The 25,528-nt window shown below is 37.2% G+C and overlaps 1 protein-coding gene across 2 annotated transcripts in view; it reads left to right on the top strand.

Moving 5' to 3' along the window:
- Positions 1 to 25,528, top strand: part of LOC150091211 (hemocytin-like) — a 1,750,539-nt gene that overhangs the window by 426,727 nt on the left and 1,298,284 nt on the right. For both annotated transcript variants that reach the window (XM_090374755.1, XM_090374750.1), the window contains one exon: positions 9,147 to 9,317. In XM_090374755.1, the coding sequence (XP_090230881.1) occupies positions 9,147 to 9,317 (171 nt within the window). The remainder of the gene's footprint in view (positions 1 to 9,146; positions 9,318 to 25,528) is intronic.

Raw genomic sequence — 25,528 nt, 5'->3', positions numbered from 1 at the left:
TATATATTTTTTTTTTTTTGTTTAGAAATTGCGAAAATGATGGGCAAATGTAAGAGTTGTGCTTTCAAATTAAACAAAAACTTGAAATTACTCAAAAGTTTGAAAATGGTGCATCCGTTAAATCTCTAAAGAACCATTATAATGTTGGTGACAGAACCATATGTGTTGTTTGTTATTTGGTTTTTAGGAGCATTAGCAACTAAGGCCATATTGCTCCGGGATATGCGGTGGTTATTCCCTGACCTGACAGTGGGACTCAGTTATCAACAGCAAATTCTGAATGAGAAGCATTCAAGGAATTAACCTTGATAGATACTAGGCTTTTCAAACCAACCAAGAAATACTGTTCAAGGTTTAGGCCTAAATGATGTCAGATGAACTGTTATTGTTATTTGGTTTTTAGGAGCATTAGCAATTAAGGTAATAATACTTACTTTTTGTTTTACAAATTTTAGTATTAGCATTAGTTGAGGTATATGATGCAAGAAAGCAAGCTTATAGAGCATCAGCCAAAAAAAAAAATTAAAAAAAACCCCTTCCCATTTGGTCACTCCAAATGTTTGTCTAGTTCAGCCTTAAATTTATTTAAATTATCAATTTGTTATAGAATGTAGTACAGCATGTACAATATAAGGTTTACTTTTTACTTTTGCTTCAGCCATGACCTTTTTGATTAACTATCAGTTCTTGGCTATCAACTTTTGTTGGTACTCACAATTTTCTCAGGACACGTGCTTTCGTTTTTAATTTCAGACAAGCCTATTTTAAGATAACTACTTAAAATTAATTTTCGATACTAACAGCATTAAAAGATTGGATGTATTCAATTCCGTAATTTCTGTTCAAAATGTGTTTGGTGCTGCATATGTGGGTGGATTCAACCATTGATGGACCTTAATATCTTTTGCACTATCAATAATTTGAACATTATTTCGTTGCAAGACATGTCCCTCCTGCCAGTAGTGCAGCCATCACTGATTGGTTAAAGTCAGCATTCTCAATGGATGTAACGTGGTCCTCCAGCAACAGATGGCTTTACTGATAGAGCTCACATTACAGTCTCTACATTCTATAATGTAAACCACCCCACCTTGCATAACTGGTATAGAGGCGGGGGGAGATACACACTTTGTAGTTTCTTTCCCAGGAACTTGCACAGTGTTAATATTGTAATTATGCAAAATCCTAGAGATACCCTAAGATATCCCTGGGTAGAAAGGAATGCAAGCCATAGAAGCACAAGTCAGCGAGTGAGTCCAAGGGGAATAAAAGTTAAGGCCTTGTGGCAGATATCCCCTTGTGCTAGTGGTTGGTAAAAATTTGATAGTGTGCTACTTGATAGTGCATTTTTCTGTTACTCTTGAGCACATTGCATGACTCTCAGAATATATGCTATTGGGTGATATGACTAAGCTGCCACTGGCAAGTGGCAGCTTAGTCATATCACCCAATAGCATATATTCTGTCAGAAAGACCAAAGAACTCTCAGTCAAGAATGGATAAACATTTACAACTTGACAAACATCGACAACAGCCCAATGGGGGGGGGGGGTACTATGCACATACCATAGTTACTTAAGAGTAAGTCGAGAAATTTTGGATGTTTTCAGAATAAAAAAGTGCAGGGTCACCATATATATAGGTTACGTTAATAATTTACGATAATTTTTAAAATAATTTTTTAATGTTACTGAGAAAAAATGTACCTTATTCTATTTCTTTATACAGAAAAGTGCAATGCACAGATTATTGTATATATAATCTCTATTAATTTTTGTTGTGTAGTGTTTTTAGAATAAAACCAGCATTTCTCAACTTTTATAGTTGAGAAATTAATTGATCTTGCAGTGGCCTCTGCAATGAAATATTCCATCCACTTATTGTCAGAAAAGGTTTTATATCAAATAGTTTTGTACATCACCAATTTTATAATGCCAAATATACAAAATTGGACGTTGTCAGCTATGCCTCAAAGTGAATTTTCTAATATTAATTTATTATTATTTTACTTTTATTATTATTATTATTTTACTTTTATTATTATTATTATTATTATTATTATTATTATTATTAGCCATATGGTGCAAGAAAGCCTGAGGCTTATGCTCACCAGCCAAAAAAAAAAATCTCTGAGTTACCCTAGAGAGAGAGAGAGAGAGAGAGAGAGAGAGAGAGAGAGAGAGAGAGAGAGAGAGAGAGAGAGAGTCAGCTCAGGACCCTGGGTGTGCCAAGCCCATACTTACCAGATATGAGCCCCTGGGTTAGTACATTTTCTGACTTCCTAATGCTCAAAACTGAGATCAACTTATGCTTGAAATTGACATGACCAGGGATCAACTTATACTTAAAGCTGACCACCATAGATTCTCAAGCATCTATGGTGGTAACAGAAATGTGATTGACTTTCATCCTTATATGAAAAGTATCCCTTGGGCTGTTGGTCAAAAGTTGCTGTGCAGTATGCAGTAAAATTTTCTTTCAAAAATTTTACTCTAACCAGGAGAATGAACTCCATAATCAGAATGACTGAATGCAATATGTCACTGGAACTCATTGCACAAAAGAACGCATGCAGTTGAAGAACAACTTCTGACAGCAGATAAAATTCAGTTTGTTTCAGTAATTTACATGTTAAAAGAATGTATTGATTCCATTAAAAAAAAAATTAAACTTTCTTTATTACATGAAAAAATATTGAAAAAATTATGTGAAAAGTGATCAATTATCAGTTATAGGAAAAGTGATCAGTTATGGGAAATTATCAGTTATGGGAAAAGTGATCAATTATCAGTTAACTGTGATTTGATGAGCAGGCCAGCATAACAACAAACACAGTCCTTCATAGCAGGGGAAGGAAAGCTGTATTATAGTCTAACCCGGTGTTTCTCAAACTTTTTTGCTCTCGGACCCCTTTTGGCTTCAAAAAATAACCATGGATCCTCAAATCCTAGCTCAATTAAATAGGTATCCAAAATTAAAAATTTATATCTCAGAACTGATTTATATGTTTACAATCTACTTTTTTCAGACTGATACCAAAATGAACTGAATAATACACTGTCACTATTTGAGTAGACAATCAATAATACCTCATAGGCTACTAGTGTGAGGAATGGTGTTTTTCATCTCACAAACTCCTTTAAAGTTGGGAACAATTGTAAACAACTGAATTCTCATGTTGGATGCAACATTCAATCTGTAACAATATTTAGATTTTGTTTAAAAAAATAAGTAAAATTCAAAGTAGCTCCATGGATCAAAAAGAATCTGCAAAGCACAATTTGGGAACCACTAGTCTAGCCTTTTACAATTTTACTGGGGCATCATAAAAACAGTGCAGACATTTTAGTGTGGGTGGTAATTTGGTGTATATGAAAATTAAGTATGTATGTATGTATACAACAGTTTGATGTATGATAGTTAGTGTATGTGGCCATAGTGCTGTAACTAGGTATTTTTGGACCTGAGGCAAAATTCTAAATATTCACCCTGAATTAAAGAATGCCTATGGCTGATGTTTGTATGGGTTTATGTGCCTCTGATTTGTTGCAGTTGTGGCAGGTGTTCAGTTTGCCCTGCTTTGATCTGGATAATTCTAATTTCGGCTAAGATTTGTGGAAAATATTTAAGAGAATTTGGGGAGGAAAAAAAAAAAACCCAAGAATGCAAAAAATATCTTTCAGAAATAACTTTCAAAACCACAAATAAGATGGGAAATCAGTTAAGTGATCTGATATCTCTATTAAAAAGAAGGTATATAATTCTGAAAACTTGTAAATTGTGGGAAGATATACATTGGGGAGACAGGTTACAGATGGGAAATTTGTATGCATAAAAAAAAAAAAAAAAAACATGTAAGATTGGCAAAACTCAGTTTTGTAATTTGCATATAATGAAAGTAACTTGAAATTATTGGGGAGGAGGATTTTACTAAAAGAAAAATAAAGGAACGTTTTTTTTATTAGGAAATTTAACAAAAAATTAAACTCTGAACAGAAACAATGGTAAGGGTATATATGAGCCTTGGAATGGATTATTCAATAAAAGAATTAGATGACAAACAGGATAAGATTTAGGTAATTTTAACCAGATAAAAAGCAGTTGAAAAACTGGTCACTGAGTTTGAGACTGTTCTAAGTGTCATAGATCTCTTTGAGAATTATATTTGTATTTATTGAGTTTTAATTCAGTTTGTGATCAAGGCCCTGGTAAAGGTGCAATAACACATTTCTGATTAATAAATGATTTTTAGTGGGATAAAGAATATATGTAATTTGTATCAACCTTTATGGGTAAAAACACCCACAGAAAAATTACTCATTTAAAATTTCTGAAGGAGTCTCTTTATATGGAAGTATTGGAAAGGTATTAAGACATTATTGTTTAGATATTGCTTTGGTAGGATTCCATGCTGGTCATATGCAGTAGTAGTAGTATTAATAATAACTTAGCAGCAATCGGGTAATTTTTGTTTTGTTTTTGTTAGTTGTTGGCGCATCATCTTCTGTGGCCATAAGGCACCTCCCAAGGTTTTTGCAGTACTCCGATCCAAGCCTGAGGCGGGATTCGAACCCGCAACCTTTGGGTTGCCAGGCAGGCACTTTACCCACCCAGCTAGCCTGGTCGGCAATCGGGTAATAAGAACATAGCAGCAATAGGCTTCCCAGATAACACTTATATGGAACTCTAGAAAGCTTCAATCCCGAACACCCATATAATAGTCAGAGAGTTCCTTGACTAACAGTAATAATAATAATAATAATAATAATTAGAACCTTACACCCTCACCCAATAGATATACATTGATGACATTAAGCTCTACACAGCAACTGAGAATCAACTCCAGCAACTATTCTGATTGTTGTTGTTTGGTTTTTAGGAGCATTAGCAACTAAGGCCTTATTGCTGCGGGGATATGTGGTGGTCATTCCCTGACCTTTCCGCATCTTCCGTATTTGGTGGCTCACAGGCTCGAACCCCAGTCTAATCAAGAAGCATGTGCTGCGCATTGCTGCTCCTGCCCACCTGGCTATGGAGGCGCCCAACTATTCCGGACCAAAGAATTCAGCAATGATATCTGGATGGTATTTGGTCAAGACCCACAGATTGCACCAGGGAAAATTAGTCGGCTGAAACTACCAGCTACACACTGGTAAAGAGATCAAAGCGCATGACATAGGGAGAGACCTACAAATACCTGAGGATGATGCAGGCTCAGCAGTTAGAGTGCAAGGAAATCAAGGCTTGCCTGATTGAAAAATACCATCAGAGACTGAGAAACCTGTTGAAAGCAAAGCTGAATGGAGGGAACACAGTTAAAGCCATAAACACCTATGTAGCCCCAGTGCTAACATACTCCTTCAGGGTAATAGATTGGACTAACACTGAGCTGGAGAATATCATGAGAAAGACAAGGACAATGATGACCAAGAACTGCTAGCACCACCCAAACTCAGCCGCGGAGAGACTAACAATAGCTTGGAAAGAGGGAGGAAGGGGCCTGATAGACCTCATCGAGCAACAGAAAACAGCGATTGCTAACCTGAAGGATTACTTCCAGAAACACACAGCAGCATTCCACATGCCATAAGAAAGATAGAAAACTGGTATTACCCACTCAACCTAAGTGAGGAGTCCACTCCCGCCCAGATGGCACAAACAATGCTAGTAAGATGGGCAAAGAAGACACTCCATGGCAGACAGTACAGTGACCTCCATCAAGGTCACATAGATAAAATGGCTTCCAATGCATAGCTCGCAAGCGGGATGCTCTTCCCCGAGACTGAAGGATTCATGCTCACCATCCAAGACCAGGTAATCAAAACCAGAAACTATAGAAAATACATTGCCAAGGAGCCCATCGTGATGTATGTTGATGATACCACCTGGCCTCAGAAACGATCCAACACATCACTGCAGGATGCAAGGTGATCACCCAGACTAAGTACACTCATAGACATGACCAGGTAGCCAGGATAATACATTAGAAGCTAGCGAGGAAATACCCCGTGACGAGGTAGGAAACCCCCCCTCCCAATAAGGGAGAAATAATATGAGCAATAATAATAACGAGAATATCACACTGTCAAAGGTTTGCAGCAATGAAATTGTATAATTATGCTGTGTGTACGAGGGGCGTTTGAAAAATTTATGGCCTGAGTAGGAAGGGTTTATTTCAGGAGTCTGGTAGTATGTTACTTTTAAACAGAAGCTTTTTAATAATGATAATGGTAACCAACAACCAACCACCCCATGCACTTGATGGCAGTACTTCTTTCTCTCAGGGTGGAAAAAATTCCATAAAGGAAATTTTTTTTTATAATAATAGCAATAATTTATGGAATTGCCCATTTATTTTATTCATTTTTAGATGCATTAGCATTTATACATAAAGTACTCATTGTTTTCACTCTGTCTGTCCACCCATTTATATGCAATAAGTTAACTCCAATTTAGTGAATTTTCACAAAAATTTATGTTTGGTAAAAACCAAACATAAATTCTTCTCAAATTCAAATTGTATTAAATTGTATTAAAATTGCAAATTGCATTTACTTTTTCAAATTGCATTAAAATTGGACCAATAGAAATCCGGAAATTATTACTCCTTTGTAATAATGATATGTGGAGCCAATCCAAATTATTATTTCTTTTTTTTTTCATTTATACCATATAGGCTGTCCATGTACCATATATTAAAACTGAAGCAGTGGTTATTGTTTGTCACACTGATTGGAAGAATGAATGGACAATATGGGAGATGTGCAAAAATGAAATATTCTTGTTTGCACATAAATATCAATGACGTTTTTTTTGCTAAATAATTTTTTGTTAAGTCAATAAGTCATGAATTATTGCTTTTACTAATGCACCTGAGCTATGACACACTTTGTACATTAACTAACTTTTTTCAGTATTGCTGTGGTGTTTTCTGAAATGTCTTATTTTCTTGATTTGTCTATTTTGGAAAAATTTTACAAAGACCAACTGCAAATAGAAGTAGGAGTAAAGACAACTCATTTTCTTACTCTCTGATATTTGTGGCAGAAACTTAAAAATTCCAAATAAAATTAATGTGTACTAGAATGGGTTTATTTAATTAAAATATATCTTCTAGTATTGTTTTTCAGATGGAGGACTATCTTTTCTTATGTATTTATTGGCCAGCAGGATTTCAGTTGCCACATTTAAAGGTTATTACAACTTCAGTGCTTAAGACAACAAACTTTTGCATCCAATACTCACCTCAAGCCGCGCTGTTTTTAAACAAATAACATCAATGAAATGCTATTCCCTTTCCTGATTGATTAGTAAATTTCTGATATTGAAAACTATAAAAAATCATAACTAAATGCAAAAATATTCTCAATTGTGCAAAATATTACTTATTATTTAAGTAAAATTAAATGCAACATGGCATCATGTCTTTAAGAGTATAATAATCTATATATTATTGGTGTAAACACACCATAGACAACTCTTAAACAAAAAACTATGTTAGTAGTGTGACAGACATCATTTTATCTGTATCTCATGTTGTGCTCTTCCTTCACAACGAGTTGCCATGTATTGCACTACACTACCTCAAATAAGTAACGCTTCACTAAAAGAGAAGACTATTGTTAGTTATTCTTGGTGGGCACCACCACCACCACCCAGATGGCACCGTTTCAAGGCTTGTTTGTATGTGTGTGGGATAATAACTCTACTATCCACTTTTTCCTATTAGATTTAGAAAAGCAAAAAGTAGAGGGAAAGTTATAGTAGAAGTGGAAGAAGAAAAGAAACGGTGTAGAAGAATGAAAGGGATAGTAACTCCTTCAACCTCACACCACTCAAAAACTCATAAATTCCTCAAATAGGTAACACTTCCACAGTAGAGAAGATGTTGTTACCTATTCTCGGAAACTCCGTGATCATCAGGCTCCTCTAGTGACCTTTTCAAGGCTAGTTGGCCTCTCATCAGTGGGTGGACAAGTACCCTGGTATTGCAGACATGACAATCCAGTTGTAAAGATAATCCCACAATGTGAGAGATGCCAGAAGGTTTATGTGATAATATTTAAGTAAAATTAAATGCAACAAGACATCATATCTTTAAGAGTATAATAATCTATATATTATTGGTGTAAACACACCATAGACAATTCTTAAACAAAAAAACTATGTTAGTAGTGTGATGGGCATTATTTTATCTGTATCTCATGTTGTGCTCTTCCACAACGAGTTGCATTTAATTTTACTTAAATATTATCACATATACTTTCTAGCATCTCTCATACTGTAGGATTATCTACACAACTGGGTTGCCATGTCTGCAATACCAGGGTACCTGCCCACCCACCGATGAAAGGCCAACAAGCCTTTAAACAGTCAGCAGGGGGAGCCTGATATTCACGGAGTTTCCGAAAATAGGTAACAACAGTCTTTTCTATGGGAAAGTGTTGCCTATTCAAGGAATTTATGAGTTTTTGAGTGGTGTGAGTTAAAGGAGTTACTATCACTCTCATTCTTCTACACCATTTCTTTCCATCTTCCTCTAGCCGCCTCCGTGGCCAGGTGGGAAGGAGCAGCAGTGCGTAGCACACTCTTCTTGATTAGACCGGGGTTCGAGCCCGTCACCACCAAATACGGAGGATGCGGAAAGGTCAGGGAATGACCACCGCATATTCCCGGAGCAATATGGCCTTAGTTGCTAATGCTCCTAAAAACCAAATAACTAACAAACAAACATATCCATCTTCCTCTCCTACTATAAATTTCCCTCTACTTTTTGCTTTTCTAAGTCTAATAGGGACAAGTGAATAGTAGAGTTATTATCCCATACATATGCAAGCAAGCCGTGAAATGGTGCCGTCTGGGTGGTGGTGCCCACCCAGAATAAGTAACAATAGTCTTCTCTTTTAGTGAAGTGTTACTTATTCAAGGTAGTGCAATACATGGCAACTTGTTGTGAAGGAAGAGCACAATTTGAGAAAGAAATAAATGATGTCCTTCGCACTACTAACGTAGTTTTTTGTTTTAGAGTTGTCTATGGTGTGTTTACATCAATAATATATAGATTACTTATTATAAATATCACATAATAAATCTTCAGATGATTCAAAAACTAATAAGTTTTACTATTTCTTTGTATTCTAAAACAGATTGTCATGATGATGTTGATCCAGAACCATTTTATAAACGTTGCTTTTATGATCTCTGTTCCTGTAAAAATGAAGTTGAAGAATGCTTATGCCCTTCTCTTGCTGATTATAGTGCCAGTTGCTCCAGAAAAGGAAATGTTATTCTGTGGAGAGACCAAATTCCAAAATGCAGTAAGTATATATTTATATGCATGTAAGATTTTATATGTTTTTATATAAAATAATCATTTATGGTTGAAATAGTCATACAGTAGACTCCTGATTAGCCAGGGAGATCGTGAAATTAATTTTCCTGGATAATCAATTTTCTGGATAATCAGCAAAATAAGCAAAAAATCAGGAATATGAACAATATGCATTTAATGCATATTATCCAGTTACTCCAGCAGTCTTGGACCCAGGATATGCATTGAGGACAGCTTTTGAAAAGTAGCCTGAAATGTAACCTAACAGTTAGTAAAAGAACTTCTCAAAATATGATAAATTTTTTTCTGTGAACATTTTGAACATCACAGTTTTTGAATTCTACTATATCATTCAGTATTGTCGAAGGTGCCTTCAAAATCTATAAATATGCCAAGTAGGTATTTTTAAGGAGAATTTTGAATAATATTTAGGAATTTAACAATGTTATCTGTTCTGCAATAACCATGTTTTTTTTTTTTTTTTTTTGTGAACCCCAAACACGAGAGGTATTAGAACCTATAGTACTTAGTACCGTACTTGGGTTGGAGGTTGGGATGACGAAAGAAGATATTTGTTGACATTGGACTTGAACTTCTGTAGATTGTAATTTTCAGGAAACACGTATGAAGGAAGGTTGTTCCAGAAAACGGCAGATGAATGAATAAATCAGGAAGTTGGTTCTGTGGGTTTGAAGTTTGACAGTAAATGGATGTTGGCTGGTGGTGGCATGTGTTCGGACTGTTTTGAAAGAGAGAGCGGGAATTATAGAAGCCAATTCAGAAGAACAGTGCCCATGGAAGTATTTGTAGAAGAGGCATGCAGCAGAAACAGTGCATCTATGAGAAAGCGAGTGGAGAGACTCTGTTAGAGATGAATCATTAATTAACCTAACTGCCCTCTTCTGAATGGAATCAAGAAGTCTGAGAAAGGTTTTGGGGGCACGACCCCAGATGTGGGAACAATATTCCATGGCAGGGCGGATTTGCGATTTATACAGAGTGAGCAGCTGTTTGGAAAAATAACGCCGAGAGCGAAAGAGAAAACCAAGTTTTTTAGATGCAGAGGAAGCAATATTTGTAATGTGCTTGTGCCAAGAGAGATTAGAAGTCAGGGTAACCCCCAAAAGAGATATATCATTTTGCCTAGAAATCGGAGTGTCACTAAAGATAAGCATCAGAAGAATCCTTTTTGCGAGATATAAGACAAGACTGAGTTTTAGAAGGGTTGAAATCAACTAAGTTGTCTTTGCCCCACTGGCGAATTACCTAAAGATCGGCATTTAAGGAATTGGTAGCAGATTTTCGAGAAGATGAAGCTGATTGAGCAGGACAAGGTTTCTCAAAATGGAAAGTTGAATGCAATGTTCTATCATCGGCAAAACTATGGATAGGATTTCCAGTCAATGAAAGAAGGTCATTGATATACAAGAGGAAAAGAGTGGGGGAAAGAACTGAACCTTGGGGGACACTGGCATTAGTGGAGAAGTTAGAAGACAGAGAGCCATCTACCATCACCCTCAGTGAGCGATCAGAGAGAAAACTGGATAACCAATTACTAAAAACAGTTGGAAAACCATAAGATGGAAGCTTGTTTAGAAGACCTTTATGCCAAACACGATCAAAAGCCTTTAAAATGTCAAGAGCAACTACTTGTGTTGCACCGAACCTTTCCATTGAATTAGTCCATAAATGGGTAACATAAGCCAGAATATCACCAGTGGATCGACACTGACGGAATCCATACTGGCGATCATTGATCAAACAGAAGTTTCTAGGTAAAGAGTGGGTGGTTAATTGATTTCTCAATTACTTTAGAAAGAGTAGAAGTAATTGCAATGGGACGATAATTGGATGGGAGGGATTTGTCACCCTTTTTAGGAACTGGCTGGATATGAGCAAATTGCCAAGCAGAAGGAAAAACACCTTTAGAATAAGAAAGTGAAAAAAGGCAGCAAGAATAGGAGTAAGTTCAGGAGCACAGGTTTTGAGAACAATTGGAGAAATACCATCAGGACCTGGAGCTTTTTTAGCATCAAGATTCGTCAAAATCCTTCTGCTATCCTTTTGACGGAAGACCACAGGAGGCATTGAATGGAGCATATTGGGAATGGTGGGAGGTGTTTTACCAAGATCATTAATACATGAGCTGGAAGAAAAATGGGATGCTAGCAGGTCAGCTTTATCCTTGGCTGAAGTAACAACAGAACCATCTGGTTTGGACAGAGGTGGGAGCAGAGATGGGCAAAAGTTGCGGCCAATAGCTTTGGCAAGAGACCAGAATGCTCGGCTACCATTAGGGCAAGAAGCAAGTTTTCTACTCTTAGCCTGTTCAAACTCTAGTTTGGACTGATTAATAACTGCTTTACAATTGTTGCAAGCTTTGGTGTAGGCAGAAAATGAAACTGAAGAATTAGAAACAAGCCAATTACGATATGCAGCATTCTTCTCTTGGACAGCCTTAGCACATTTATTGGAAAACCAAGGTTTAGATAAAGGACGAGATTTTAAAGTGGAGTGTGGGATAAAGGATTCCATTCCTGGAAGAATAATTTCACTGACACGATCTGAGCAAATGTTTACATCAGAAGTTTTGAAACAGTAATCCGACCAAGGAAAAGAAGAAAAGAAGTCGCCCAGGTCATCCCATTTTGCATTCTTGTAATGCCAAACAACACGAGGTTGGGAATAGCCATGAGATAAAGGTTCCATTGGAGAAGAGACAATCACCAAGTGTGATCTGAAGTACCTAAAGGACCTCTCACTTCGACCGTGTACTTAGAAGGGTTGTTTGTGAGAAAAAGATCAAGCGTATTGGCTGTATGATTAGGATTGTCTGGTATTCTTGTAGTTATATGAACAATCTGTGCTAGGTCATTAGTAATTGCAAAAGCCTCAGCATCTCGACCTGCTGGGTCGGTGTGACTAGAAAACAGAAGCCATCTGGAGTTGTGAACATTAAAATCACCAAGAAAAATTACCTCACTGTTAGGAAAGTTGGACTGAAGAAAGTCAAGTTGCAAAGAGAGGAAGTCAGAGAGCTCCAAGTGATTAGTGGAGTTTAAATGCATATTGTTGACAAGAGGATAAAAGGATAAAATTTCAAGCAAGAAGCCTATAACTTTTTCTATGACTAAAAGAAGGGGTATCAAACTAAGAATTTAAGAGTGATAATAGTCTTATCTTAGTGTTTTAACAAGAAAGGCGACTACAGTGGTTTGAGACAGTACTTAAATTCTATATGGTGGGACCAACTTGATGTTACCACCACCAAATTCAAAATGGGAAGCATTCAAAGAATTTATCGTGGAAGCTACTAGGCTTTACATATCAACTAAGAAATATTGTTCAAGGTTTAGGCCTAAATGGATGTCAGATGAACTCATGAGACATATGGCAGAGAAGAAAAATGCATGGGATACATATAAATTAATGGGTGACATGGAAGCCTATGATAGATATAAGCTGGTCTGTAACCAAGTCACAAAGGAGATTAGTCAGGCAAAGGCAGATTATGAGAAATCTTTGGCAAAGGATGCAAAGAAAAACAACAAAGAGTTCTTTACCTATGTAAACTCTAGAAGGAAGGGGATGAATCTCATTGGTCCAATTGATATCAATGGTCCAACTGTTGATGATCCTGCTCAGGTGGCTAACAAACTAAATGAGTATTTTGCATCTACATTCACACATGAGGAGTTATTCAGGGAGGGAAATTCCAGAGGTGTATTCAACTCTGGCAGTAAGCTAGAGAATCTTGTAATAACTGAGAGTAAAGTGGAGGAGAAATTGTTGAAGATAAATACAAGAAAGGCACCTGGGGTGGATGGGATCTATCCAGTTATATTAAAGGAGGCAGCAAAATAAGTAAACAAACCCCTAGCCACAATTATGAGAGCTTCTTTGGACTCAGGGGAGGTACATATGGACTGAAGATGTGCAAATCTGATCCCAATTCACAAAGGAGGATCAAAGGGTGACAAGTAATTATAGACCTGTTAGTTTAATTTCTGTTCCAGGAAAATTAATGGAGGCACTGGTTAAAGAAGCACTGCTGGATCATCTAGACAAGACTTCAGTTATAGCTCAGACACAGCATGGTTTTGTTAAGGGAAAGTCTTGCCTGACCAATTTGATTGGATACTAAGATATGGTCACAAAGAAACTGGTTGCAGGGAATAACTTTGATATCATATATTTGGATCTTAGAAAGGCTTTTGATACTGTTGCACATGGAAGACTGCTGAACAAATTGGAGCAGTGTAGCATTGGAGGCAAATTGCTGTTATGGATAAAGGGTTGGTTGAGTGGGAGAAGAATGGTAAGAAGAGTGGGAGACAGAGAGTGGTAATCGATGGATACTGCTCATCATGGACTAATGCTATTATTGGAGTACCTCAGTGTTCAGTGTTAGGTACATTGTTGTTTTCTGTATTTATAAACGATATTGATGGTGGCATATGTCCAAGCTTAAATGTCCAAGTTTGCAAATGATATGAAGGTTGGCAGGGTTGTTAAGGACACTACTGATGCTATGCTACTACAAAAGGATCTGGAAAGGTTGAGCAGATGGGCTGAGAGGTGGCAAATGAAGTTTAATATTGACAAATGTAAAGTACTACATATGGGAAGCAGTAACCCCAGAGTAACGTATCAACTCTGTGGTACTACACTGAGAATGGTAGAGAATGAAAAGTACCTGGGGGATAATTGTGCAGGCAAATATGAAGTTTTCTGAGCAGTGCAGATGGTCTGCAAGAGTAGCTCATGATGTCTTGTCAATGATATTCAGGAATTTTTCTTGCAGGGATAAGGAGGTGATTATCCCCTTGTATAAGGCAATGGTCAGGCCACACCTTGAATACTGTAATTTTAATACCTCATTTTAAGAAGGATGTATTGTGTTGGAACGAGTACAGAGAAGGGCAACAAAGGGTTTCTCTTATGAAGAAAGGCCTAAGTTTTGTAAATTACGGTGTCTGGAGACTAGGCACCTGCGAGGTGATCTGATTGAGGCGTATAAAGTGTTGAATGGTTTCAGCATGCTTAATGCTGATGGGATTCTTCCTCTTGCTCAGAATAATCACCTGAGAGGGCATAAATTCAAATTGAGGAAAGGCAGATATAGGATATATGTGTGGAAGTTTGCCTTTACCCAGTGGGTAGTTGGTTAGTGTGGAACAGACTTCCATCCCTTGTTATGGAAGTTGATAGCCTAAATAAATTTAAGGCTGAGCTTTATAGGTATTTGGAACGAATGGAGGGGTGAAAAAAAAATGGGTGCATTTTTTTTTTTTTTTTTTCCTGCTGATTCTGCATAATCTTGCTTTCTTGCATCATATGCCTCTACTAATGCTAATCCAAGAGTTTCAATAATATCATTTTGAGAGAGAGAGAGAGAGAGAGAGAGAGAGAGAGAGAGAGAGAGAGAGAGAGGGGTTTGAGCATTTGCTTGATTTAGAATTTTTCTTAGCAACTGTCTTTTTCTCTTCCATAGAAAAGACAGTTTTTCATCAGAAGCAGAATAAGTTAAATTCTGATGTTTTTTGTCTAAATGCCCTTGAAGATTATCATTCTGAGTAGTGGAGCAGCAGTTTTTTCCAAAATCAAGCCAATGGACTGAACCCAAGAGAGATGTTGAGAGTTTTATTATTATGACATATGCATAAAATATGAGCTGGTTTTGTCCCCTTAGTTGGATGCACTAGGTCATCATTGCCCATTGATGGTAAGCCACTCACCTCGATCAGGTATTGGAAGATTTGCTTTTGTATTCTTGGTTGTGTGGTTGGCTGTGTGGTTAGGATTGTCAATTATTTTGGTAGGTAAGTGAACAATCTGTGTGAGGTGATTAGTAATTGCAAAAGCCTCAGCATCTTGACTACCTGGGTTTATGTGACTGGAAAAACAGAACCCAGCTTATGAACATTAAATCACCAGGAAAAATTAGCTTACTGTTATGATGAAATGGAGAAAGTCAATTTTTAAAGAAAGGATTCAAAGGTTCCAAATGAAGGCACTCGACTCGCTCATGGAGTTGGAAGAACTAAATAGGCAACAGATGAATTTGACAGAATGGAGTAGAGAGAGAGAGAGAGAGAGTTTAAGCCAGAGGAAGATTGGTTCCCACCACGATGCTCATCATAATCTCAAAAGACATCAATCATATTGCATGATTGAATTGATGGGGGGGGGGTTGCCTTATCTTTTCTCTGGACACTAAACATGGGTTTCATCACTTCAAGCCACCATTAAGTAAAATGGTAGTATTGTACTGGTTTATGAGAGTCATCTACCGTCTTGTGTTGCCTGGATATCACAGAGAGCAACATTCCTCTGTGTGGTACGGGTGCCACACCTCAACCCCCTGCTTACAGCGGTTCACACCTGGATTGTCATCTCCAGTATTCTAGATGCTGTATTTCAGGACTTGCATTGAGAATTATACTGGGTTACTTAAGTCCCACCGTAATGAAGGTGCAATCAGAGGATTCACAGAATGTCACAAAATTACCTATCTTTGCCGAAATTCCATCCATTTGACTCGAGTGTCACCTGAATATCAGTTCTGTCGGTGTTTTAGACTCCCAGATAGCAAGCCTCAGCTTGTCATACTTGAGAGAATGCAGTAGCCTCAGGGTCTGTTTGTTACATATACTTGTAAACAAATAACACAAAGCTCACCAAGCCATCAGGGGACAGATTAAACCACCAACATCTGAGTTTCTGATCAGCTGGTATATAATGAGATTCTGAAGATACTGGGCCATTACCTCAATAGGAAGAATAGAAAAATAAGCAGTGTCATCCTCGGTAAAATTATTCTGTAAGAAATCATCAAAATTTTTCAAGAAGCATGATTTTCAAAAATCTGGCAATATCAAACAAAAAATAATATTTAATAGGGTGATCAGTAGTAGCAAAAAAAATTAAAAAAAAAAATACTCCTGTTTGATTTGGCCAGTAGCCAGTTTGATTTGGCCTGTTGATGAGCAGTAGGTGCTAGAGTTACCAGGTTTGTTGATGAAAAGATTTTACGTGGTAATTAAATTTTATAGGAGCTCTGTACATTGATCAGAGAAACTACCATATTAAGAAATGGAGCAAGCATTAGCATTACTGGCAATGATAATATTCTTTTGAGTTAAAACATCCATGGCTTATTCTATATATGAAATGTAGTTATCAATATCATCACTAAATTGGCATTTTGCCTTGGATCATCTAGCAGGCAAGAGAAAGCCTCTCACAATGCTACTGGCTCTGCAAACACTGCCACTGGTACCTGCAAACCAGCTACATCTAAAGCATCATCATCCAGTTTAACATGAATATGGTCGGCAATAAAGATTGAATGATGTCCATTAATTTGTAGAGCATATAATTCTGATTGTGTTGCAGAATTGAATATTAGTTATATGATGTTTTAAGTGCAACCATGTATTTGGGATACTCAATGGCCTGCACTGAACTCTGGTACAGGTCGACCATCACTAATCCGGTCACCAGTAATCCGATTCCACTGCTAATTCGGACATAATTTCAAATTTCCTGGGTCGGTGCACCGACCTGCCACTACTGTTTTGTTGGCATTGGTTGCAGCATCAGCTGTTGGTGCAAACTCGTAAACACTGGCAAGCCATTCCAACTTGTTTTTCTGCATTTATTATTATAACCTGCTCACATTTAGCTGCAGCCATGGTTCCAACACATAAAGGAAGTGCCTCTCGTGGTGTAAAGTGCAAACACCGTACATTTTCCATAACAGATAAAGTTGAACTTCTGCAAAAACTCGACAGTGGTGTGTCTGTGAGAAGTTTAACTCTGCTTAGTTGTAAATTCCAGCAATTTCTCTCAGTTCCTCTTATTTTAGTAATTTTCTTTTAGCCTTTCTTTTTTAGATTTTTTTTTTTTTTTTTTTTTTTTTTGACAACACACTTGTACAAACTTGTGGAAAAACACAACACAATATGATGGATAGTACATGTGCTGACGAACTTGTTTTCTCAAAATCTCTAACAATACTGACAAACTTATTGTGTTGTTTGAGAGTTTATTTTATTGCAATTAGATTTATTGTAGCGCTTGCCACGCGTGCAATAAACTAATCACAAACGATTTTTATATGTATGCCATAATAGTGTCACATGTATGTGGCTGACACTTCTCGAGAAATAAAGTAACCTACTGGGCCACGTATGCCACATATATGCGACATGAAAAAAAAAAAAAAAAAAGACTTTTTTTGATATTTTATGTGAAAAAACGACAACACTGACATTACAATATTTATTTTAGAGTTACTAATCAAATTATTTGCTAAATATTTTTTGGCCCTTGGGGAATTTTTTCCTTAAACTAGCTTGGCAGTCAATGTGTTAAAGGTTGGATGAGGCGGTTAGCTGTTGGGTAAAGTTTATGTGCTAAAATAACCACCGGTGATCTAGCAAACTCACTAATCTGCCATCCCACAGGTCCCAATGCTGCCAGATTAGTGACGGTCGACCTGTAATTCTTTTTCTTTTTTTTTATAATTTTTATATTTCGATGCATCTTTGGGCAAACACCAAAAAAAATCACCTTTCAGAGTGCAAAAGAGATGATCAGATTTGCAAATGTATAATAAATGTTCATATCGTAGACATTTAAAACACTTTTCTAGTAACAATACTTGTGGGGTGAAATGTATATCCTTCAGCTGATTTTAAAATTGTCTTGACCCTACCCTGTTACACTGCTAACTATATTCCTAGAGTTGGGCTTGGAATTCATCCTAAGAAATACCTTCAGATATAGTAAATATACTAAGTATAATAAATTTCTTCAATAAGCTCATGAACTTATCTTTTTAAGAATCTTGAGATAAAAGCCATGAGCTTACAGCAATTTTTATCTTCAATATCTTTTTCAGAAGTCACTTCAGTTATTATGCCTTTAAGTTTCTTATATGGTAAGCTCTTTAAAATCTGGCCCCCTTGGGGATTAAGAGCTGCTGGAATTTAAAATTTTTAAAATTTATGCTCCACAGCCACTAGCTATACCCCGTAAAATTTTTCCAAATTTTATGAGGAAGGTATACCTAGTAGATGAGGAGCATATTTCAATAAATATTAAGGCAAGCAACCGAACTTATTTATTTCTCTAAATAAATTATAATAATTATTTTTCCCTTTTGTGTATTTTTGTGGATAATGCAATGGTCTTAATTCTCACAGAATTAAGAATAAACAGTACTGTATTGTAATGTAATGATTTGTCCTAGTTTTACACTATTTTCAATAGATAGTTTTATATATTATAACTTTGAAAACTGATTCACATGTGGCATGGTAGTTGACATTGAACCACTTTATAACTACTGGTCTGCACCAAATTAATCGTAAAGGCACCAATTAACTGTTTTTGCAGTGAGAGACTAGTTATTCTTGAAACAGCGTTCACAGCCAGGGCTGTGCAAATGGGGAATGCATTAGATGCACCTCACCAGAGCCCCTGATTTAGGGGGCCAATCGAGGTAGCCATCAAAATCTCAACGTAAATAAACAAGGCCCTTTAACTGCTTTTGCATCCAGGCCCCCAAGTACCTTTGCATGGCCCTGTTCACAGCAGCCTCATTTTTCAACAAATGACTAATTAACCTTTTGGAAAGATCATCTCTTTGAAAGTAGTGTAATACTGGCCAACTTGTTGCAAACGCAAGTTTGTTCTGCTGTGAGAATTAAGATTATTACATTATTTACGAGTTTAGTCCTGCATAAATCTTGCTGGCTGCAAAAACAGATTAGGAGGCAAGATAGGTCTGCAAATATCTTATGAAGAGAGAATTATAATTTTTTTGCACAAAGTCTTAAAGACAAATGTGATCATTGATAAGGATGCTGGATTGCTTTGCTTTCTTAATATTTCTGAATTGTAAAATGATTTTTTATTTATTTTTTTTTTTTTTGCTTTTTTGAAATGTGCTAGATTTTATGGAATTCTGGATTGTAATTGCCAGATTTTCATGAGCTTACTGTATTTATAATTTTTACCTGCTTAAGTTCAGGTTTGACATTTTTCAAAAGTTTTGACCTGATGGCCTCACTAGAACCAATGGACTGTAAGCAGACATGGTAATAATAATAAGAATAACTGCAATATTAGAATAACTGCACTCCTAGATGGTCCTGCATTACTTCTTTAACCAGAAACTTCATTATTTTCCTTGGAACAGAAGTCAACCTAACTGTCTGTAATTACTCATGTCACCCTTTCATCTCCTTTTGTGATTTGGGGATATATTTGTACTTCTACAGCCCATAAGGACCTTCCCTGAATCCAAGGATTTTCTCATAATTAGTATTAGCATTAGTAGAGCATATGATGCAAGAAAGCAAGCTTATTCAGCATCAACCAGAAAAAAAAAAAAAAAAAAAAAAAAACACACACCACTCCCATTTCACCCCTCTGTTCGTTCGAAATACCTGTCCAGTTGAGCTTTAAATTTGTTTAGGCTATCAACTTCAACAACAAGTGATGGAAGTCGGTTCCACCAACCAACCACCCGTTGGCCAAAGGCAAATTTCCGCACATCTATCCGACATCCGTCCTTCCTCAATTTGAATTTATGCCCTCTGAGGTGATTATTCTGAGCAAGATGAAGAATCCCATTGGCATTGAGCATGCTCAAACCATTCAAAGCCTTATACACCTCTATCAGATCACCTCGCCGGTGCCTAGTCTCCAGACTCTGTAATTTGCAAAACTTAAGCCTTTCTTCGTAAGAGCAACCCTTTGTTCCATTCACTAATCTTGTTACCCTTCTCTGTACCCGTTCCAGCAGCGCTACATCCTTCTTGAAATGAGGCCTCCAGACCTGTATACAGTACAGGTCTGGAGGCCTCATTACCTGTATACAGTACTCAAGATGTGGCCTAACCATTGCCTTATACAAGGGAATAATCACCTCCTTATCCCTGCTAGAAAAATTCCTGTATATCATTGACAAGACACCATGAGCTACTCTTGCAGCTCGTCTGAACTGCTCAGAGAACTTCATATCTGCCTGCACAATTACCCCCAGGTCCTTTTCATTCTCCACCACTGTCAGTGTAGTACTGCAGAGTTGATACGTTGCTCTGGGGTTACTGTTTCCCATATGTAGTACTTTACATTTGTCAATGTTAAACTTCATTTGCCACCTCTCAGCCCATCTGTTCAACCTTTCCAGATCCTGTTGCAGCAGCATAGCGTCAGTAGTGTCCTTAACAATCCTGCCAACCTTTGTATCATCTGTAAACTTGGACATTAAACTTGATATCCCATCATCAATATCATTCATAAACACCGAAAACAACAACGGACCCAACACTGAACCCTAAGGAACTCCACTAATAACATTAGTCCACGTTGAGCAGTGTCCATTGATTACCACTCTCTGTCTTCTGCCACTCAACCATCCCCTTATCCATAGCAGCAATTTGCCTCCAATGCCACACTGCTCCAATTTGTGCAGCAGTCTTCCATGTGCAACAGTATCAAAAGCCTTTCTAAGATCCAAATATATAATATCAAAGTTATTCCCTGCATCCAGTTCTTTTGTGACTACATCATAGTATCCAATCAAATTTGTCAGACAAGACCTGCCCTTAACAAAACCATGCTGCATCTGAGCTATAACTGAATTCTTGTCTAGATGATCCTGCAGTGCTTCTTTAACCAGTGCCTCCATTAATTTACCTGGAACAGAAATTAAACTTACAGGTCTATAATTACTTGTGTCAGCCTTTGATCCTCCTTTGTGAATTGGGGTTACATTTGCACATCTCCAGTCTATGGGTACCTCCCCTGAGTCCAAAGATGCTCTCATAATTATGGCTAGGGGTTTGCTTACTTCCTTTGCTGCCTCCTTTAATATAACTGGATAGATCCCATCCACCCCAGGTGCCTTTTTTATGTTTCTCCTCAACAATCTCTCCTCCACTTTCCTCTCAGTTATTACAAAATCATCCAGCTCACTGCCAATGTTTACTTTACCAACATCATTCTCCTTCCTGAATAACTCCTCATGCATGAATGTAGATGCAAAATACTCGTTTAGATTGTTAGCCACCTGAGCAGGATCCTCAACTGTTGAACCATCAATATCCAGTGGACCAATCTGATTCATCCCTTTCCTTCTTGAGTTTAAATATGTAAAGAACTCTTTTCTGTTTTTCTTTGCATCCTTTGCCAAGGATTTTTCGTAGTCTGCCTTTGCCTGCCTAATCTCCTTGGTGACTTGGTTACAGACCAATTTATATCTATCATAGGCTTACATGTCACCCATTAATTTGTATGTATCCCATGCATTTTTCTTCTCTGCCACATGTCTCATTAGCTCATCTGACAACCATTTAGGCCTAAATCTTGAACAATATTTCTTAGTTGGTATGTAAAGCCTGGTAGCCTCCAAGATTAGTTCCTTGAATGCTTCCCATTTTGAATTTGCTGTTGGTAACATCATCAGTTGGTCCCACTGTATAGAATTTAAATACTGTCTCAGACCATCATAGTCGCCTTTACGAAACCAAAAACCCTTCCCTTTACCCCTAATGGTAGTTACCTCTTTGAGTAAATCCCACTTCAGCGCACTGTGATCACTGCCACCTAGTGGTTCATTTATCTGCAGATTCTTAATGCATGAAGAATCACTACTGATAATCAGATCAAGAGTATTGCTCCCTCTTGTTGCCACGAACATGCTGATGTAGAAAACAATCATCCAATAAATCCACAAAAGCCTTGCTAGTGTGCGAGTGACCAACCCACAAATTCCAGTCAATATCCGGGAAATTAAAATCCCCCATTATAAGACTCTCTGATTTACTGGCCCACTCTATTTCCCTGTACAATATCTTATTATACTCATCAGAGTCATTAGGCCTATAGCACACTCCTAATCTCAATTTTGATTTCCCTATGCTTATGTCACACCAAACTGACTCGACACTGCCCTGTCCATCGATGTCAACCGGCTTCACTTCCTTGGACTTTATATGTGTTTCTTAACTAATAGCATAACCCCTCCTCCCCTCCTATCCTGTCTATCCTTTCTATACACATTGTATTCCCCAAATTCCAGTTCCGCATTACTTATATCTGTGTGACACCACGCCTCTGATATCCCAACAATATTTGCCTTTGATGCTTTGAGCAATACCTCAAATTCATCAAATTTATTTACCAAACTCCTAGCATTGGTGTACACGCAAGTATACATGCACCCGTTCTTTTTCTTAGGTACCCTAACACAACCCATGTGTTTACTTGTACCGCAATGACTCCCAGCAGTCTCTGAAATATCCTGCATCTTGTTTTTCAGGCTTCTGCTCATTTCAATAGAAGCAGTGCAAGAATCACTTCCACCTCTGCCAGTGGCTACTGTTAATCTATTAGTCCTTGTATCCCCCCCAACTAGCAGTTTTCCGACCCACCTAACACTGCCTCGACAGCATCAGCAAAAATTCTTGCACCCTTTCTATTTAAGTGTATCCCATCCCTGTAGAAGCAATCTCTCCTGTTAACAAGTACAGTCCAGTCTGAAAAAAATTCTACCCCTTGAGCCTTGCACAATCCCTCCAGGGCCGAATTGATCGACAAGGCTCTCATCATATACTCCCTCCTATCATGTCTGGGCAGAATTGCAGACACTTTCAAATTCAACCCTAATTCACGGCTTTTTTTCAACAGTGACCTGTACTTGCTAAGTAATTCCGCCGGTCTCCTACTCTTAATATCATTAGTGCTAATGGTTTGCTTTCCTTCTTTGCTGCCTCCCTTGATATAATCGGATTGATCCCATCCATCTGTTGCGTTTTTTTATGTTTTACTTCAACAATTTCTGTTCTGTTTTTCTCTCAGTCAACACAAAATCATTTATCTCACTTTTAGAGGTTTATAAACTTCTACATGTCCATCCCTAAAAATGCTCCCTCTTTTCTTTCTCATCCCTGACTGTGGTTCTATTTGATTTTTTGTCAATAGAATTTTAGTTATTCAGTTTCTGTAGCAGGCCAGCCTTGTCTTTTCCATTAGTTTTCCATTGGCACTTGCCTTGTGAAATTGGTTATTTCATTTGTTCACCCTGGGACTCTGTTATGTACATGTTTATTTTTCTTCATGGCCAAGCTGGAGGAGTTATAGAGGGAGTCTTGCACATATTCTGAGGTGGTTTCTGCTGTAATTGCATCACTTTTTCTTGTGAGGAGTCTTCTTTTATTCTTTCATTAGATTTTTCCCAATTAATGGTTTTTCAGCAACAATCTTAGCATGTTGGGAGGAGTTGCCGGTTATTACTCAGTGGGGTAAAAATGGCCCCTATCACTGACTGTTCAATCCATACACAATCCAACTTTCTATGTACCAGTTGAGAAATAGAAAGATGATGGTGAGATCAACCCTAAGACACTTTCAGCTCTGTGTAGCCATCACACACAGAATTGTAAGTCTTTAGGTTATTGATAAGTTGTATCAGTATTGTGAGTCTTTTTTGCAGGTATGAAATCATCTAGTTTTTTTGCAATTTTGGTCTGTCTTGTCATTATACTAGAACAGATTTACATTTGCATCCATAGTTTGCAGTGTTCTCCCCAAAAAATTTTGCCAGCCAGGTGGCATTACGAAGTAGCCAGGTGGGGAAGTGTAATACTTCACAATATTATAAAATTCTCTGTTATTTATAAATGTGACTTAAGGGATCCAGAGCAAAAATTAATTGCATAATTTTTCGATAGGTCTTGGGGAGAACACTGGTTTGTTATTATATTAATTGAAATGGTTAAGTGCCTGATCCAGGTAATTAACATATTATTTTATATCTATGTGTTGTTGACAGTAGAGGGAAATAACGAAATGGGTATGGGGGCATGTGATACTAATGCAGGTGGTCTTGGAATTATACAAAGAATTAATTTTAGTTACAACTAAGTCACAATTGTTAACAACAATTGCAGTTCTTTTGGCATGTTTTACAGTTTCAGTTTTTCTGGAGGAGAGACGTATCCAGTAAACTTACTTCTGAAACAGTAAGTCTATTATTTTCTGTAATTCATAGTTCACCTGCTACAGCTTTATAGCACCACATGTTGTTCTGTAATAGGTAAAACTTGTGTAGTTCTTTTTCTTACTATTCATGACTAATTCTAGATTTTATCTGTTCTAGGATCTGAAAGTCTGGAGAGTTACTTTGTTAGATATAGTGGTTGTCATTTTTTATTTCCTACAATTAGCACATTTGTGGTTGTTTCTTATTTTTGTAGTCCTGGTATGGGTGACTAGTCTGTGTATGAAAACCACAAACTTTCCTTTCTGGAGCTGTTTTGTGCAGTGCAGAGATGTCAAGAACTAATTTGGGCCAAGATATACAGTGTACAATGCCTCCCCCTTTATGTCTGTATGTGTGGGGCTATGGTTCAAAGTGCACCATATTCTCCCCTTGTGTTTATACATGTGTTTGTGTGTGCATGTGTGACCACATGTAAATATTAGAGTTAAAGAGCAACAAGTAAATTTTAACATATAGTAAACCAATAAAATACAAATGAATAAACTAAAAACATTTTTATTAAGTTTATAATTTTTGGTGATTATTATAAATGATTTTAATTACTTAAATATGTAATATAAAGGTCTTGGCCAGGCTCATTGAAGAATTGAAGACTCAGGTATTGTAGACACCCACAGCAAGAGTTAATTAAATAAACTTTTAACTGCACAGAAAAATTTCCCGTGAACTTAGCAAGATTATTCAATTAGCTGACAATCGCTCTTTAACATTTGTCTGTTTTTAGTTTTCACTGGTTTCTAGTGCTCACAATTGAAAGCCAATATCACGTCTATAGCATGCCAATATCAACATAATAGTAAAATTTTGTCAATGATTTTTGCTGGGGAGATAAAGAGGTGATTATCCCCTTTTACAAAGCCATGGTAAGGCTGCATCTTAAGTACTGTATACAGGTGTAGAGGCCTCACTTTAGGAAGGATGTAGATCTTCTAGAATGGGTGCAGAGAAGGACAACCAGATTGGTGAAGGGAAAAAAAAATGGATGCTCTTACCTTCAGAAAGGCTTTCAGTTCTGCAAATTGCAGTGTCTGTAGACAAGGCATCTGTGGAGAGATCTGATTGAGGTGTTTAAGACCATGAATGGATTGAGTAAGCTGAATGTTAATGGCATTCTT

This window comes from Mastigoproctus giganteus, chromosome 1, assembly GCF_048544385.1.
Source record: "Mastigoproctus giganteus isolate SK-2022 chromosome 1, ASM4854438v1, whole genome shotgun sequence".
Classification (NCBI taxonomy): domain Eukaryota; kingdom Metazoa; phylum Arthropoda; class Arachnida; order Uropygi; family Thelyphonidae; genus Mastigoproctus; species Mastigoproctus giganteus.
Note: the sequence above shows the minus strand (reverse complement) of the source record. Positions and strands in the feature narration are given on the sequence as shown.